Here is an 18,724-nt window from a genome sequence, read left to right on the forward strand (position 1 = left end):
ATCAACTTGGGGATATGTCCCGTGCGGCTGGACTGCTTATCGGTGCACTGTGGCTGTGGAGGGAGTGTCTCCAAATTTGGGACCCTGGAAGGAGGTCGTTTCAGCACTCCAGGCTGGGAGCTAGGGGCTTGCGCTGGTGGAGAAGGTGGAGAGACGCAGAGCGATTGGCCCTGGGTTCAGCAAGTAACAGCCCGCGGGTCAGGGGCCGGGGGCGGAGCTGGATGCCCCGGGGGGCGGGGTCGGAGGGGGCGGGCCCGGTTAGAGGGGTGGGGCCGCCGAGGCTGCAGCAGCGCGGGCCGGGCCAGGGGGCGCCTCGCGCGGCAGCGGCTCGCGAGGGCGATGCAGTGAGACAGGACCGGCCGGCGGGCGGGCGCGCGCGGGGCGGGGGCCGCGGCCGCGCTGCAGAGATGTGACTTGAGGCCGAGAACCAGCAGGAGCGTCGGCACTACGAGGCCGCGGGGGTCGGTGAGTGCGAGCCGCGCCGATGGGGTGGAGGGCGCTGCTAGGACCCCAGAAACTTTTCCCGCCGTGGACTTGGGAGAACTGGGGAGTCTGCTTCTTGTGCCCTTCTAAGCCCCCCGGGGGGTTAATCTGCTGAAGGAGATGAGGGATGGGGAGGGGGGAACCACAGTGCCGCGGGAGAGGAGCCGCAGAGGGCGGGGCGGTGGGAGGGGAGGGCAGGAGACCTTTATGCCGGTGGTGCGGGGTGGGGGAGAAGAGGGTGCTGTGTACCCGGACCAGGTGGAGATCCAAGCCTCTGAGTAGGGTCTGGGAGCGACCGCAGGTAAAGGAGAGCTGGGAGTAGTGTGAGGGAGTCCAGCCTTACCCGAGTGACTCGTCGTGTGAGGAGAGCCGTGGGCAGGTCCGGGGTCGCATGCTCAGCCCGTGGGGGCTGACCACAGGGCAGACCGAGCTGCGGTTATAAGGACCGGGCTTTGGGGGTGAGCTGCCGCACCTGCTGCAAGGGCTGGGGGCCAGGCTCGCAACCAGCGGTGCCTGCGCACTACGGGACAAGGGGGGAACACTGCGGTGGGGAAAGAGGCCGAGCTGAGACCTGGGGCTGAGGGACAAATGAGGGACGGCTGCATTCAATGGCGGGGATTTGGCGTTTCTATTCCGACCAGGCTGGGGCTGAGGACTAGCCCTATGCTGTGTGGTGCGTTCGCAGTCCTTGGGGGACACCGGCTCCCAGCCCCGCACATCTGGGGATCCCTACCGCCCGCACCGGCCTGGGCCCGGGGGAGTTAGTTAGCCATCCGGGGAGCCGGGCGCCGACCTTGCCACAGAGGGCGGCCCCAGCGCAGCTCGCGAGTTCCTTCCCTGGCCCTCGCTCTGTCACACCGAGGCCTAGCCAGTCTCCCCCCTCCCAGCTCGTCCCCCGTTCGCTAAGGGGGCGGCTCCTTGGAGCGCGGACAAAGGCCCCTGGAGTGTGGCGGGCAGCGGCGTCCCTGTCTGGGGCCCCGGCCCACGCGCCACATTGGCTGCCCAACTGCGCTAGGATGGGGGGCACTTGAGCAGAGCCCAGGAGGAACTGGGGGTCCTCGAAAAGACAAGAGAAGCGAGGGAAAAGTGACGGAAGGCCCTGGCACAAAAGCCGGGAACTTCGGCCAAGGAACCTTGATTCAGAAGTTTTCTCGGTGGGGTAGGGGCTTTCGGTGGATTCAGACTTCGAGCTTAGCTGCATGCAAATAGCATGTAAATAGAATGCAAATCATCATCTGTTGGTTGGGAGCCCCCCACGAGGCCAGTTTTGTATCTGCGCTGTGGAGTGAAGGGTTTTCTGTCTGTTCCCTGCTGTAAGTCTGAAAAGGGGTCAGCTGAGTTGAGAAGGAGAAAAATGGAAGGGGAAAGGAGTCGCCATTTGGGGCAGGCAGCAAGACAAGTAGTCTTGTTAGAGAAGCTTCAAATCCTTACTGCTTCATTTGTCCTTTCAGTAAATGTACCAGCTACAGAACTGGGGCTGGGGAGCTACAGTGTAGAGAACGGACAAGCCCCGGCTCTCAGGGCACTGCCCAGGTGGGTGAACAAATAAATAACTAAATAAGTAAAAAAATAATAAGTAGATGTAACTTCTAATTGAAGTAAGAGCTGCCAGGAAAATAAAACAGGAGGATGTCAAATTAAGTGATGAGGGTTTGTGTATGTAGGGAAGACTGTTCTCAGGAGTGACATTTTTGTGAAACCCGGCAAGATGGAGGGCCCACCTCTGGGAGATCTTGGGGGACCACTGTGCAGGCAGAGGGCACTGCAAATGCAAAGGCTTGGAGGTGGGAGTGAGTTTAGAACTGAACAAAGGCCATTGTGGCTCAGCTCCGAGGCAGATGTGGAGGGGGTGGGTGGGAGAGGGGATGTAGGAACCAGCCAGACCACGATCTTTTGGGCCACGGAAAGGACTTTAGGTTTTATTCTCCTTGGGCCAGTGAACCCTCAGAGGGTATTGAGTAGGAAGCCAAGAGCTCTGATTTTTAAAAGCTCCCCTGACCTCAACATGGAGATGGAAAGCAGCTCCCCTTTCATTCTGCCTCTGGGGATGGCGAGGCGCCGGGAGCCTCTGAGGGGCTCCGTCTGGCCTGTGGGCACCGCTTTGAGCCAGTCCTGTCCTGTGGGCCCACTTGAAGAGCAGCTCAGTTTTTAAAATTCACTCCCCTCTTTGAGGCAGTTCTCGTCCACCTTAAGTGGCCCCCACCCAGAGCCCTTGGCCCCATAAGCACTTCACACAGAGCTTCCTGGGGGTTCTGAGTTAGTCACATTTTCTTCTCCGAATTACAGCCCAAGAGGAACCATCCACCCCTGAACGGACAGCCAAGGATGCAATTTGCATTTAAATGATTGCTTTTATTTACAGGATTGGAGCTGCTTTGCATATTCATGGATCATGGAGCTTGTGTTCTGGCAACCCTGTTTACTAACCTAGGAGGGTTATTAAATTCAAGGGCCCCCAAATAGGCTGGTGGTCTGGGCAGCATTAGGAAATGAAGATTATGAGATGTTGTAACTTGGAAAAGATATCAGAGGGCGAGACTGTGGGTCTGGGAAACAGTTTAATGTCAGGAAACCTTGTAACAGTTTAATCTTGCAGAGCAGGAAATGCACCATCGGCTGGCTATAACGGGAGTGGGCTGGGACAGAGTGTAATGCTGGGGTGCGTGGGGAAGACTAGCTCCACAGCCTCATCCTGGCCTTCTGCCAGACATGGGGTGAGGGCCTAAACCAGAGGTGCAGTGTAAAGGCCTCGTGTCAGGAGTTGGGAGAAATGAGTTCTAGTCACAGCTTGGCCTGTGAATTACAGTAAGCCTCTGGCCAAGCTGCCTTACCTCTCATTTTCCCAACAGGAAGGACGATGGAATCATGATTGTCTTTTTAATAAGCAGGGATCTTATATTCCCTGTGTGCCAGGCAGCTTGGGGAGTATTTCTCATGTACTTTTCACACTGGCTTTGTGAAAGTGGCACTATCTTTATCTTTTATAGAGGAAGAGACTGAGGGTCAGAGAGGTTAAGTAATGCTCCATGTCACATAGTTAGGTCTGGCTTCACTCCCACTGAGGTCCTCCATTCGAGAGGAGACTGATGAAAGTGCAAATTCTGTGCCAGGCATTCATCCAGGTACCAAACTGCCGACTATGCCCAGGAGTAAGAAAACCCCCTCCCCGTCTGCTCATTCTTTTTCTTTCCCTTCCATGTTCTAGCATCCCCCCCCCCCCCATATCTTATATCTCTTCATATGGATGGTGGGTAGATGGGGACACTAGTTCCCAGGAGAATGGCCAGTGTCTGGTCTCTGAGGGTCCTCGCCTTGACTTTGTGACAGAGAGACCCTGTTTCAGGGCTCCCAGGCTGGCCTGGGTTTGCCATGGGAAAAACCACCTTCACAGTGAGGCTTCTGCTTAGAGCGCCTGCTTTGGGGATCAGGTGAGTTTAGAGGTTCCCAGGGCAGACTACCACCAAAGGCATCTCCCCTTCACACCACCTCAGGGGCCTCTTTGCCTGGTGTGATGGGGGAGGCTGGAAACCAGTGGTGGACAAACACCTGGGGGAGCCGCCTTCCCACGCCATCTCCACGGCAACTGCTCCTCCTGGAAAAGCGGTCAGCAAAGTTGATAATCTCTGATGAGGGAATATTTGCCAATCATTTCTATTTATTTAATAGACAATTTATGTAAGTGCTTACCCTGTGTCAACTACTGTCCTAAAACCTCATTATTATTTTCATCACAACAACCCCACAGGATGGGGACTGTTAACACCCCTCATTTGCAGAGGAGGAAACTGAGGCAAGAAAGGTTAAATCAGTTTGCCCAGGGTCACAGGGGACTAGCAGAAGGGCAGGGGCAGAACTTGAAACCGGAAGATCTCTCTCGGAAGTTCGCCCTGCTTGGTGATGAGCGGGGCTGGGAGAGCTCACCGGGCCTGTGGCCTTCAGGCAGGCAGCACTGTCCTCACACAGGGAACCTTGCCTGCATTCTTTCCAGCCTCTGCAGGCCCCAGCTCGTGGAGAAATGGAGCGTGCTGCTCCACCACCTGCCGGAGGCTTCTGGCCCCTCTGCGGGTGGGGGGTGGTGGACAGAGAGAGAGAGAGAGTGTGTGTGTGTGTGTGAGAGAGAGAGAGAGAGAGAGTGTGTGTATTTAAGAGCCTCTGAATGAGTCACATTTCTGGGAGCTTGCCTGGCAGCAAAGGTAATTAGTATGTGAGCCGAGGCTTGTGCATTCGTTCACATTTGTTCATTCCTCCTTTTGAGGAGCTGCACGCCTACATCCCATGGGTTTGTTGCCATTTATTCATCCCGTCCCAATCAGCCTTGCCTGCGGCGACTTGAAACCTCTAATCTGGCATTGTTCAGTTTGGGATTCCTGGAGAACCGCTCTTTTGGTGGGAGGAAGCACCAAGTGGCCAATGCGGCAGCATGGGGCTTACCTGACAGTGGGTGCCGCCTGCTTGGTCTCTGGCACGGTTGGCGAGGCAGGAAGTACTGTGGCTGTGGCTTCTGGCTTCCCCGGCTGCGTGTGTCCAAGCGTCTGAGCGCACGTGGAGCTTGTTTGCCGGCTTGTTGAAAGGGAGGGGGCTAGGCTCGCCCCCTTGAGAGTCTGCATGTCCACGGAGCTCCCAGGTGACACTGTGCTGTTGGCTGTCTGAGGATCAAACTTTGACTTAAACCTTTCAGGCCATCAGTTCTTTCCTCTGTAAGACAGCAGTGAGAACACCTGCCCTTTTGGGGTAACATGAGGGTCGAGACCACGTTTACCAGTTCATTGGTTCGGCAGCTGGGTTGTGAGCCCTGCCCGAGTGCTAGCAAGTCGGTGCAGAACAAGACACACAAAGCCCTGGACACGGGAGGAGCGGGGGAACAGACCAGAAGGGTAATAAAATATTTGAAAATGTAGCACATGCTACAAAGACAAAAATCAGAAGTACTGGTGTAGAGCATAGAGGGGGACAGGAGAGACTGGCCAGCAAAGGGCTCACTTACCAGGTGACATTTCCAGAACCCAGGTCTGCAGTAAGAGCCCAAGTAACAATAGTCCAATTGTTTGCCGCCTGGCTCCACCACTTTCTAGCTGTGTGACCTCCAACAAGCTGGCTGACCTCCATGTTTTATTTCCTACAAAACGGAGATGGTAATGGCCTCATCGTGTGGTTGTGCAGGTGATAAGGCATTTGTATATGTGATGTACATAAAGGTGTGCCTACAGTGCGGTGAGCACTATGAGTTAGGTATTGTCATTCTCACTCTGGCAGTAGTAGGAAACCCTGGAGGGCAATTCTGAATCCCCCAGAAATCCTGGATGAGCCAGACTCAGCTTTGTCCTGGGAGGCAGTGATCAGCCCTCTTGATCACCCTAGACGTTGTTCTGTAGCGTGGAGTGGCTGTCACCTCCTGGGCATCCTTCACAATGATAATGATGCACTAGAGACCACTGGATCCCACTGAAGCCTGGCTGCCATTGGTTGCATCCACATGCCTAGACACTGGGTAGGGAGGACTTCCTGGAAGAAGGGGGGGCCACATGATGTGGGAGGAATCATAGAACTTCTTTGTTGGCAAGTAACACAAACCCAGCTCAAACTGGCTTAATCCAAAAGCAGGGAAGTTTATGGGCTGGATGAATAGTGGCTGGACCAGGAGTCTGACTGCTAACGTCTGGGGTGCATCCTCACCCCTAATTTGCTTGAGTGGAATGCTGGGATGCATGTTTAAGAAGCATCTTTTGGGGCGCCTGGGTGGCACAGCGGTTAAGTGTCTGCCTTCGGCTCAGGGCGTGATCCCGGCGTTCTGGGATCGAGCCCCACATCAGGCTCCTCCGCTAATGAGCCTGCTTCTTTCTCTCCCACTCCCCCTGCTTGTGTTCCCTCTCTCGCTGGCTGTCTCTATCTCTGTCGAATAAATAAATAAAATCTTTAAAAAAAAAAAAAAGAAGCATCTCTTGCCAGATGCCTTCTGCTCTGAACCCGCCTTCTCTCATCGAGAGGCAAAGGTGACGATCCCTATGGCACCAGGCTCCTTCTCATTTGGCGGCATCAATAATTTATCCCAGTCAATGGCTTCACAGCCAAGGCAGGATCAGAGCTGCTCCTGGAATCCTGTAAAGGAGCAGAGAGGGGGAGAGAGAGGTGGTCGATACTGCATTTAGTTAAGGAAGCCCCAGGGAGGAGCCGGAGCGGCATGGATGTGGCTGATTATGACCTTGCACAGGGGTGGAGCAAAGGCGGCAGGTCCAGCTTGAGCTGCCTGGAAATGGGCCTCCGAGCAGAGCTGTGTAGGCCGGAGCTTTCTGAAGGGCTGGCTCCGTTCAAAAGAAGAGCTGGTGGCAGTAGGGGCAGAGGAAAGAGTCCCAGTGAATGAGCCTCTCATTCATTCAGCATCCACTAAGCATCACCTTTGTGCCAGCCCGAGTGCTAGTGCCCGAGTTCACACCAGTGCTGTCATCCTGGCGATTTTGCATCCCCACCCCCACAGGGGACATTCGGCAGTGTGAAAAGATTTTTGGGTTGTCACGTTTTGGGGTTGGGGGAGTGCGTGTGCTACGGGCATCTACTGGATAGAGGCCATGGGTACGGCTGAATACCCTACAATGCACAGGACAACAGCCCTCACAGCCAAGAACAGTCAGACCCGAAATGTTAAGGACACCAAGGCTGAGAAGCCCTGGTCTACCTCGGTGGACCAGACAGTGTCCCTGTCCTCCTGCATCTTGCAGTGGAGAAAGACAGGGGAAGGGCAAGAAGGGAATGGGAGAAGCCAAGGAAATAGGCTAGGGAGAAAAAGACTATTAGAGCAAAGAAGGAACTAGACAAGAAGCTCTGGTGAAGAGGAATGGGGTTGTGACCTTGGCCAAGGTCTGAGAGGGTAACATTAGGGTGGGGGTGAGGAGCAGTTTTCGGAGCAATGGGCTTGGACTGGGAGCGGCAAGATGGGACTTCGGTTAAGCCCATTTGCCGTAGCTGCTGTGTGGAGTCCAGCTTTCATGGGGGCTTGAAAGAGTGCCGAGGGGAATCCTGCAGCCACCGTGGGGGAGACAGACAGGGGTGCAGTGAGGATGGGTTCTCTGGAGATTTTGGGAGGAGGTATGAGGGCCAGGGAAAGGGCGATAGTTAATTTTGGATACACTGTGTTTGAAATGAGGACATGCTTCTAGGACCCGGGTGGTATGACCTTGGGCAAGTGTCCTAACCTCCTGGAGACCCTGTTTTGTCACCAGTGTAAGGACTGGATGTGCCCAGTGCCTGGCCTAGAGTGAGTCATGGGTAAATATTAAGCTGTTACCATTGAGAGACTGGAAAGAGGCAGTGCATACCATTCTCAGCACAGTGCTGGGCTCATGGCTGTCTCTTCAAAGTTTTGTTTTCGTTCCCTTTTTTTTGAAGAGGTCAGACATAGCACAGAATATAAAAATCAAAGAATACAAAAGAGTATACAGAGAGAGTGAATCTCTCACCCTCTTCTCCAGCCACTAGTGATGATGATTCATGATTGTCTGGTGCCTTTTTCTGACCTGTCAAAGGTGCCTTATGGGCCAGCAGATTCTAAATGAGGGGGGTCTTAAAGAAGTCAGGAAAGTGGGAATCTTACAGTGAACTGCTCTTTTTCTCCCTCCAAACATCTCCCCTGTCCTCAATCTTCTGGAACATTTCCGGTGTCAGAGAGAAAGATGAAAACCCACCAGGTGCTCGCCTTCCTCCTGCTCGCCGTCATCGCCTCCGGGGCTTCGGAGAACGCCAGCACGTCCCGGGGCTGTGGACTGGATCTCCTCCCTCAGTACGTGTCCCTGTGCGACCTGGACACCATCTGGGGCATCGTGGTGGAGGCGGTGGCTGGGGCGGGCGCCCTGATCACGCTGCTCCTGATGCTCATACTGCTGGTGCGGCTGCCATTTATCAAGGACAAGGAGAAGAAGGACCCCGTGGGCCTCCACTTCCTCTTCCTTCTGGGGACCCTGGGCCTCTTCGGGCTGACGTTCGCCTTCATCATCCGGGAGGACGAGACGATCTGCTCGGTCCGCCGGTTCCTCTGGGGCGTCCTCTTCGCGCTCTGCTTCTCCTGCCTGCTGAGCCAGGCGTGGCGCGTGCGGAGGCTGGTGCGCCACGGCAAGAGCCCTTCGGGCTGGCAGCTGGTGGGCGTGGTGCTGTGCCTGATGCTTGTGCAGGTCATCATCGCCATCGAGTGGCTGGTGCTGACCGTGCTGCGCGACGCCAAGCCGGCCTGCGCCTACGAGCCCATGGACTTCGTAATGGCCCTCATCTACGACATGGTACTGCTGGTGGCCGCCCTGGGGCTGGCACTCTTCACGCTGTGCGGCAAGTTCAAGAAGTGGAAGCAGAACGGGGCCTGCATCCTGGTCACAGCCTTCCTCTCCGTGCTTATCTGGGTGGCCTGGATGACCATGTACCTCTTCGGCAACGCCGAGCTGCGGCAGGGAGACGCCTGGGGCGACCCCACCTTGGCCATCACCCTGGTGGCCAGCGGCTGGGTCTTCGTCATCTTCCACGCCATCCCGGAAATCCACTGCACCATTCTGCCAGCCCCGCAGGAGAACACGCCCAACTACTTCGACACCTCGCAGCCCAGGATGCGGGAGACGGCGTTTGAGGAGGACGTGCAGCTGCCGCGCACCTACATGGAGAACAAGGCCTTCTCGATGGATGAACACAATGCAGGTAAAGGGGTCGCCACCCTGCGCCATTAGGCTCTGGGCCCATGTGCCCCCAGAGGACTCCCTTCTTCGTCTCTAGCGGGGATTGGTGTTCCCCGGGGCAATCCTGGCCGATGGGAGCCCGCACACATTGGCCCCTGTGCGGTAACTGGCCCAGAGAGGGATTTTTATTTGGCTTTTTTTTTTTCCTATCCGTTGACAACTAATTTAACATCAAAATCCAGGTTTCTCACCTCTTTTGAAAAGTCAGCTCTGGCAGTGCTGGGTTGACATTCCCACCTGGCAACAGTGGTCTGGAGCTGATGGGAACCAGTGTAAGCTGGAAGGTTCTACCTCTCAGAAGTTGTGGCTGCTCCTTTGTTTTCATTTTAATTCCAGTGTAGTTAACATACAGTGTTCTATTAGTTTCAGGGGGGACAGTGTAGGGATTCAACAGCTCCATATATTACTCAGTGCTCATCAGGAAAAGTGTATTCTTAGTCCGCTTTGCCTTTTTCACCCATCCCCTCAACCCCCAACCATCTCTCTGGTAACCATCTGTTCTCTATAGCTAAGAATCTGTTTTTTGGTTTGTCTTCCCCCCCCCTTTGTTTTATTTCTTAAATTCCACATATGAGTGAAATCATATGGGATTTGTCTTTGACTGGCTTATTTCACTTAGCGTTATACTCTGTAGATCCATTCGTGTTGTTGCAAATGGCAAGATTTTGTTCTTTTTATGGCTGAATAATATTCCATAATATATATATATACTACGTCTTCTTTATCCATTCATCTGTTGATGCACACTTGAGCTGCCACTGTGGAAGACAGAATGGAGGTTCCTCAAAAAATTAAAAATAGAACTACCCTATGATCCAGTAATTGGATTGCACTCTTGGCTATTTACCCAAAGAAAATGAACCCTAATTCAAAGGGATTTCTACATCCCTATGGTTACTGTAGCATTATTTACAACAGCCAAATTATGGCTGTTCCTTTAGATGGGGATCCATTTCATGTTTACCACACTCCCCACCACTCCCTATTGCACCCTGACCCAGCTGCAAAATATATTAATTCCCTGGTTACCTAGAAGTGTTTGAGTTTGTAGTCCTGGTGCTAGATGGATGCAGGGGATACTGGGGGCAATGCTTGTGGCTCCCCACCTCCGTCATTCAGGAATGTATGAATTGGTCCCTGGAGTCAGATGCCCAGATTCAGGTCCTGCCCTCTGTACTTCCTAGATGTGTGGCTTTGAGCAGATTGCTTTACCTCTCCGAGCCTCAGTCTTTCACATCTGTAAAATAGAAATAATGAGAGAATGTACCACTAGAAGTAACATCCTGAGGGTCTCCCCCAGGACCTGGCATGCTGGATGTGTGTGTTGGTTGGGTTCCCCTGAAAACAGAGCCTGAGACTTGGGTACAGCTGGCTTACCCGGGAGGTGTTCCCTGCAAGAGAGAGGGGAGGGATAACCAGACCAGGAGGGCAGAAACAACCAGACAAGTACATCAATGAGTTGGTTACTGCCGTGGGCAGCTGGGGCTCGGTCCTGACAGGGATACATGTAGAATGAGCCTTAGACTTGACCTTCCAAGTCAGGAGCCTACAGCATTGGCCACCAACTCCTCTGTCGCCCACCATCATGTATATCCTGTCACCCACTCTCATTGCCATGTGCCCCATTACTCTGGCTAAATCAGTGCCGCTGGCTTCTGAGAGGTTTGGTGGGCACTCGAAGTGGAGGCTGCCTGGGTACCCAGGACCGTGCATCACCCCTGCAGTGGGATTCAGAGGTGAGCTAGAGGACGTGGTGCGGGCACACACTCGGAGTCCCTGCTGTGGATGCTTCCGCAGTATCTGTTCGAGTCATTACTTCAAGTGAGTCGGCTAGGTTCCCAGCACTTGAGATTCAATAAAATTGCAGAGGCTGTAATAATAATAATAATAATAATAATAATAACTTTAACAGTAGTAGCAGTACTGATTACCTAGTATAGTCCTTGCTTACTGAGCGTTAACTGTGCCAGGTCCTCCCTTGCTGCACCCACTGAAGCAGGTTCTAGTATTATTCCCATCTTATAGATGAATAAATGGAGATTCTGAGAGGTTCAGTAACTTGCCAAGGACATTCAGATAGGAGGTGGCTCATTCCAGATGGTCATGGTCCCCTTTTCAGTGCTCCTCACCCAGGCAGCTGGGCAGTGTTCACCGGCCAGTCATGACTGCAGAGTCAACCTTGTTGGGTTGATTGCTGAGTACATCCTGCCTGTCCCCTGCACACAGAGGGGAGCACATTGAGCCATCAGATCCTCAAAGGTCACCCAGAGCCCTCCCCACCTGCCCAGGTTCCTCTGTGCCTCCAGCTCCCGAGCAGACCCACAGGAGGGAACACCGATGGCCCCACCTGTGGATAGGGCTAGAAACCCTGGTGTGGTCTTTAACAGAGCTGTTTCAATCTTACCAGAAAGTCCCAGACCAGCAACCCCATGTTTGTGAAAGGATTTANAGTGTCAGCTCCCCATGTTGCCAGGGCAAGATGGGGGTCAGAATGGGGATCATCATCACTGGGAGCCCAGAAAGGCCTTCCAGAGAATGTCACGAGCAGAGGTCAGGAGCCTGGCTAGTTCCTGGGGTCTGGTGGAACCACCTCTTCCCTGGCTCCCCTGGAACAGGGTCCTCTTTATGAGACCCATGGGCACCCCCTGGACCTCAAAGGTAGTGGGAACTTCTGAAGTGGATGTGCACTTTTGTACATTCATTGGGGAATTTTTGTCTATCACTTTGTCAAATTCTCAAAGCTGTCTGTGACCCCCAGAAGGCTAAGAATCAGTGTCATTCAACCTGATGGTCTAGTTTACTTGCAGTGAAATGGCGATGCTAGAACGACCCAAGCATTAGGGTCTTCAAAAGTAAGGCTGGCTAACCTGTAGTAGGTGCTTACTGTGGACCAGTTACCACTCTGAGCATTTCAGTGGCTAATGTCATTTAATCCCTACAATAACCCATTGATGTCCACTTTGCAGACAGGAAACTGAGGCACAGAAGGGCTATGTGTCTTGCCTAAGAGGCAGAGCCAGGGTTTGAGCCCACATAGGCTGGTTCCAGAGCCCCAATGCTTGATTCGTCTGCCACAGGATCACTCATCTCTCCTCAAAGCACATTAGTGACCCTGAGCTCACTGATGTACCAGATGACTTGGGCATTGAGGAGACAGGATTTATCAGTTCCATTTTATAGAGCAGGAAACTGAGGTCCAAGGCCAGGCAACTTGTTTAAGCTTACACTCTAAGAACAGGGAGGGGGGATGTTGGTTTTCCACTACATGCATTTTTTTCTTGAGAGAGTGCAGCCAATCCTTCCTATCCACGTAAGATCTAGAGATCAGAGGTATCTGGGACCCAGGTGAGAACCAGCTATACCAGGGCTGGCACACTAGGTGATTGGGGGGGGGGGCATCTAGAAGTTTCCCCCACCCCCCTCTATTTCACACTCTGACAAATTCCAAAGCCAAGTAAGTTGTCTTTCTGTTCCCCCCCCTTTTTTTTCCAAAATAAAACCAGTTTTATCATACCATTTTGGTGACAAAAAAGAGAATAATCATGTAGAAGTTTCAGCAAGTAAAAATAACAAAAATTGCTCAAAATCCCGTTGCCCAAAAGCAGCTACTGCTGTTTGCTCCCATCTTGCCAGACATCTCTCAGAGAGCACACAGTTTGTCTCCTTCCCTCCCTTTCTCCCTCTCTCTCTCACACACACAGTCCCATAGACTGGTTCTAACTTACCTGTACACTTGGGCAGCTTAGAAAAAATTACCAGTGCCTGCCCCCTCGTTCTGACTAAGTCTGTTTGGGTTTAGGTTTCTTAAGCTCTCCAAATGCTTTGAAGATGTAACCACTGATCTACATAGTGTTCTGCAGTGTATTTGCTTAAATCAATATTGTATCATGCATGGAGGCCTTTCCAGGTCAGTGACTGCAGAGCTATAGTATCTTTTTCATGATGCAGAGCTTTCCTTGGGCACAATAATTTATTTTTCTGATCCTCAGCTGGTGGATATTCCACTTGTTTCTGGCTTTCCGTATAAGTAATGCTGTAGTGAACATTTATCTTTGTGCCCTTCATCAATTAACTTCTTGCGAGAAAAAAAAAATCCCTGGACATGCGTAAAAAAGAGTCTGCACATGGGGCGCCTGGGTAGCGCAGTCGTTAAAGCGTCTGCCTTCGGCTCAGGGCGTGATCCCGGCATTCCGGGATCGAGTCCCACATCAGGCTCCTCCGCTATGAGCCTGCTTCTTCCTCTCCCACTCCCCCTGCTGTGTTCCCTCTCTCGCTGGCTGTCTCTCTGTCACATAAATAAATAAAATCTTTAAAAAAAAAAAAAAAAAAAAGAGTCTGCACCTTTAAATCTTGATAGATACTGCCAGATGGCCCCCTAAAAGTTAAACTGATTTACTGCCTGCCCCCCCACCCCACCATTTCATAACTGTATGAGAGCCCCATTTCTTCACTCACCTTGGATGTTGTCAGACTTTGTTTTAGTAGCCTTGTTTCGGATCCTCCCAAATGTGTGCCCACCAAAATTCACATGGGACCAGGCAGGATGGGCCCCAGGCAAAGCCAGTTCCCTCAGAAAGCTCACATGGGCTAAATTGGAGTCCTGGCTAGGATTGCCCTTGTTCTAGAAACCCTTGCTTTGCTGGCTGGGGGACATCTGGGCATGTTCCCTAGCCACAATGAGAACAACTGTTGTCATCTTTGGTGCTGACCTCAGCTGGCTTGTATTTTAGGGAAGCAGGCCCCATTAGGGGCCTTGCCCAGGAGTTACAGTTGGCCCTCTTTCTTTTGCATTTTAGCCAACCAACCTTTTGGGCTCTCTTCCCTGAGAGTCAATCTCTGACGTCTTCAGGAGATGGGAAGGGCATTCCCCAGGTGGCCTGTGGCTCAGTTAAGCCCCAGTGGCCTCTGCTTCCAGACTTCCTTGCCCCAAATGAGATCCCAGGTATATACCACTTCATCAGCCTCCTGCTTATTAATAAGTATCAGCAAGGCATGAGGTATGTGATAGAAGATTAAAATGCACCGAAGGATGTAGCACCTCAGATCACATCTTGGAAAGCGCTAATGAGGCATATTAAATGTTAACCTTTCAAAGGAGCAATAAAGAACATTCTTTCTTTTAGGGGATTTGGGCTCTCAGATGTCATTAGGACCAAGGGCTCTTTAAACTCTGACTCTTAGCTTCCCAGTGCAAGGCCCTGAATCAGCTTTGAGGGGAGGGTCAATCTAACTTCACTTGCACAGTCTGGATAGGAGAAGGCTGGCATTCAACCTAAAAACTTAGATTCCTGTGGGGACGCTCTTATGGGTGAGCCCTGCTTGCCTTTCACAGTGACCCAGGTCAGAGTGTGGTGTTAGATGCAACACTTGTAGTTGCAAGTAATACAAAATCTGATTTGAACTGCCTTAATTAAGCAGAACCAAAACGACAACAAAAACCAAATGTACTGGGGCTCGGGCTACAGGAATCATTAGATCAAAGACCCTCGGGTGATGACTAAATTTAATCTTTCTCCATCTCTTGGCCCTGTTAATACCATGGCAGCCCACAACTCTAGACTTACACAGAGTCCCAGTGGAAAAGAGGAACATTTCCCAGGATGCTTGAGCAAAAATCCCAGAGATGGCTCTGACTGGACCTAATTGGCCAGGTTGAAATCATATGCTAACCTCAGGCCAGGGTAGAAGGAGGTCATAGCCAACACTGGGGCCAAGGCACTCACAGATGGCCGGGAGAGTCGAGCCTTTGTTTCTTTGAGGAAAATGTGTTGGGGTCAGGTTCCCCACCACGGCTGGCCAGGTCTGTGCATTATAAGGAAAGCAGTGCTATTTCATGTTCCCTCTCTTCAAGCAGGTGTAGGCTAGGAATTGAGACTAGTAAGAGCCCATGAACTACCTCCTCTATCCCCTGGTGCCCCTCCCTGGCTCCCCCTTCTCTACTTCCTGGGAAAGGTATCTCCTTGCTTAGCTCATGCATAATGAGCTGCTTGAAGGCTTGGATGGAGCTGCTAACGCAAAAGAGGTTTACCTGTGTCTGGAGACTTTCATTCCCCACCGTGCCTCAGTTTCTTTGGTCCAGCTTGAGCTGAGCTGCCCCTCTCTAATGTCACTTAAACTCAAGTTGCTTCTAAGTAACTAAGTGTGATGGTTAAAATCAGTATTTGAAACCAGCATCGTGTGATGGTTAAGAACATAGGTTCTCTGCCTGGTTTTTTGAATGCTGGTTCTGCCTCTTTCCAGCTGTGTGACCTTGGGCTAGTAACTTAATCTCTCTGTGCCCTGTGTAAAGTGGAAATAATGAAAGTACCTACGATGCTAGAAAGCGGACTCCCTGTTGAGTACGGAGCCCGATTGGATGTGGGGCTGCACTCGGGGCTCCAGGTGGGGCTCAGTCCCAACACCCCTGCCATCATGACCTGAGCCAACCGCGAGATCATGACCTGAGCCGAAATCAGGAGTTGGAGGCTTAACCAACTAAGACACCCAAGTGCCCCTCTTCGGAGAAGACTTTAAGTGAGGCTTTTCTTGGCAAAGCAAGATTAGTGCCTTCAACGAGAATGAAAATAACAGAGTCCGTGTTACAACTGAGACGGACTTTTGTTTTTATAGTGCTCCTACATTCTGTATCAGTTTTTAATAGACTATTTTTTAGAGCAATTTTAGTTTTACACAAGTGAGCAGGAATTACAGGGAGTTCCCACATGCCCCTATTATTAACAGCTTGCATTAGTGGTACATTTGTCACAGTCGATGAATCAATATTGATACATTGTTATTAACCAAAGTCCACAATTTACATTTTAGAGGTCACTCTTTTGTTTGTACAGTTCTACAGATTTGGATGAATGGGTAATATCACCTATGTACTATTATAGTATCGTAAAGAATTGTTTCACTCCCCTAAAAATGCCCCGTGCTCCACCTGTTCCTCACCACCACCACCCCCCCCCAATCATTAGTCTTTTTAATTTCTCTGTACTTGCGCCTGTTGCAGAATATCCTAGTTGGAATCACACAGTATATAGCTTTTACAGACTGGCTTCTTTGACTTCGCAATATGCATTCGTTTTCTCCATATCTTTTTGTGTAGTTTGGGTTTTCTTTACAAAAAAGGAAATTCAGATCTCTAAAAGTACACAGCAAATAGGAAACGCCATTTACCCACCTCTCTTAGGTTAAAAAGTTCTGACATATTTTGCCATCTTTGCTACAGCTGTCTCTTTTTTTCCTGTTTAGAAATACCCTGCCCGTGGGGGTTGGAGTCCCTGTGTTCTCTTCCCCGTCACTTTCCCACGAAGACGGCCTCTATCATGTACTTGATGTCCACATTCTTAGGGTTGTCAGCCTCTGTGTATCCAGAAGCAGGGACCGGTGTTGAACGGTGTGATGTTGAACTTGACATGAGTGACACTGTGTGGTGAGAGAGGAGACCTTTGAGGGATGCAGAGGGGCTTCCTTGTCACCCATGGCCTGCAGGGGCAGGGCGGGTAGAGGCTCCACCATGCCCCCCACCCTAGCAGCCTGCGCCCTGGATTCTACAAACTTCCCAACCCCACTGAGATGGGTCATGCTCCAAGAGAGCCAGAGAACAAAGCCCCTTTGTGACTTTTGTTTTGAATCTGGCTTGTGACAATGGGGAGGAATGGGGAGGGGTGTGGGGGGGAATGTGTGCCGGGAGCATGCTGTTGATGCAGGGGAAGAAAACAAAATCGTGGGTTGTTTTTTGTTTTTTGTTTTGGTGTTGTGTTGCTGCTTCCTACCTCTCTCAGCTCTCCGAACAGCAGGATTTCGCAATGGCAGCTTGGGAAACAGACCGAGCGCTCCGTTTAGAAGCAATGTGTATCAGCCCACTGAGATGGCCGTTGTGCTCAATGGAGGGACTGTAAGTATTAAGAGGTGATGTTTTGGCCGGAAGCCCAAGAGCGGTCAGTGTTGGGGGCAGCTTCAATGGGGGCATACTGCTCTGTGGAGGCTGCTTACGGGCCCTGCACACACACTGGCTCAAGTTGACACCCCTTGCAGCTAGAATGCATGCAATGCTTCCATTTCTCTTTCCCTATCTACCCCCTTTCTCCACACTCAGAAGATCCACCTATGTTTAGTGAACCATCTGTGGATTCGTTCGAAAGAGTCCCTCTTTCTTGGGGCTCCTCGTACCCAGTGAGTTCTGTGGCTTTCATTTTGTAGGAGGTGCCCCCCCCACCCCCAGAGGCGACTTTTAGGAAAAGCCCAGAGTTGTGAACCACCCCCCCCAACAGATTTTCCTGACATCCAACCCAGTGTTTCCCCCCTCCCCACCCTCCATCCCCCACACCGCGCCCCCCACCCTGTGCCCCAGCTGGGTACCGGGTTCCCCCACCTCCACTCCTTAAAAGATGTCTTAAGAAATTGGAGTGATTATCATTTCTCTTCTGCGAGCACAAAAACAGGTTTTACTATCTGATGCCAAACAGACCTTCAGCAGAATTGTCATTGTTTACATTTTGCCTCCGTGCAATTACATCATTTTGTTTCTCCAGCAATCCAAAGACACACTGTCATTCCCACATTTAATTTCCAAACATAGCTACATGCTTCTTTCAGAAACAATGCATCAAGCCAGTTTACACATGTAAATTGGACTTCCATTCCTATATCATGTGCCAATTCCATAACTCAGCCTGAGCTTTTTTTCTTTTCTTTCCTTTTTTTAATATAAGTCGGGGATGGTCTTTGATCTCTGGGTTTTCCTGGCCTTTTGAATGGTATGCAAGGCATTGGTTTGCACTGGTTTGGAACAGGCTCAAAGACAAATAGACTCACAGATTTGCTTTCTGAAAACCCCCTGCCATCCCTTGGGCTGTTTTATTGTCGGGTGCCAAGAAAAAGCCTGACTCGAAAGCATTCGGCCTGTGTGTTATAATAAATAATGTTAGAAAATGGCCCCATCAATCACTCTTAAGCCCTCCTAGTCTCTTCAAGGCCAGTGGGCATAAAAACACCATGGACTTCGAAAAAAGCCAAGTGGGTTTCTGAGTGAGGAAACAGCCATTTGGGGTGCATGATTACAGAAAAGGGGACCTGGCCTTCCCAAGAACAGAGCAGCATCACACACAGCGGTTGCTGCTTTTCTTGGGAATTACTCAGCCTGTTAGGAAAAAGCAAGGTAACTTATCTTTGGCACATTGTTAACGAATTGGTTTCTGATGTTGATTTTGCAAAGCACAAAGTTCTTAGTGTGTTATCCTTGTTTCCAGATCCCAACTGCTCCGCCAAGTTACACTGGAAGACACCTCTGGTGAAAGACTTTAAGTTCCAGAGAATAAGAATCTCTCTTACCGATTTTATTCCCTGGCTGTGTCTTTCTTGAGGGAGAAATCGGTAACAGTAGCCGAACAAGGCTGCCTCACAGCCAGGAGATCTAGAAATCCTACACAAGGGGATTTCGTGTAAATGTGAACACTGCTGAACCGAAAAGCTAACACCGACTGCCCTCCCGTCCCCTGCCACACACACACACACACACACACACACACACACACACACACACACAC

The 18,724-nt window shown here is 51.3% G+C and overlaps 1 protein-coding gene across 3 annotated transcripts; it reads left to right on the plus strand.

Moving 5' to 3' along the window:
* Nucleotides 1-334: 334 nt before the first annotated feature.
* On the plus strand, nt 335-18,724 carry GPRC5B (G protein-coupled receptor class C group 5 member B). Of its 3 annotated transcripts, XM_040635259.1 has the most exons (5): nt 392-465; nt 1,935-2,016; nt 8,140-9,153; nt 16,961-17,073; nt 18,428-18,724. In XM_040635259.1, the coding sequence occupies exons 3-5, from the start codon at nt 8,148-8,150 to the stop codon at nt 18,470-18,472; spliced, it is 1,164 nt and encodes a 387-aa protein (XP_040491193.1). In that variant the 5' UTR covers nt 392-465; nt 1,935-2,016; nt 8,140-8,147; the 3' UTR covers nt 18,473-18,724. The 3 variants fall into 3 exon arrangements, with proteins under 3 accessions (XP_040491194.1, XP_040491193.1, XP_008695183.2); XM_040635260.1 differs by lacking the exon at nt 1,935-2,016 and having other exon boundaries at nt 335-465; XM_008696961.2 differs by lacking the exons at nt 392-465; nt 1,935-2,016 and adding an exon at nt 732-784.

This window comes from Ursus maritimus, unplaced genomic scaffold (assembly GCF_017311325.1).
Source record: "Ursus maritimus isolate PB19 unplaced genomic scaffold, ASM1731132v1 scaffold_2, whole genome shotgun sequence".
In the NCBI taxonomy this organism is placed as follows: domain Eukaryota; kingdom Metazoa; phylum Chordata; class Mammalia; order Carnivora; family Ursidae; genus Ursus; species Ursus maritimus.

Coding starts and splice junctions, on each gene's coding strand:
- GPRC5B (XM_040635260.1), top strand. CDS start 8,148: ATGAAAACCCACCAGGTGCTCGCCTTCCTCCTGCTCGCCGTCATCGCC. Junction 9,154..16,960: donor GATGGATGAACACAATGCAG/GTAAAGGGGTCG, acceptor TACCTCTCTCAG/CTCTCCGAACAGCAGGATTT. Junction 17,074..18,427: donor TTGTGCTCAATGGAGGGACT/GTAAGTATTAAG, acceptor CCTTGTTTCCAG/ATCCCAACTGCTCCGCCAAG.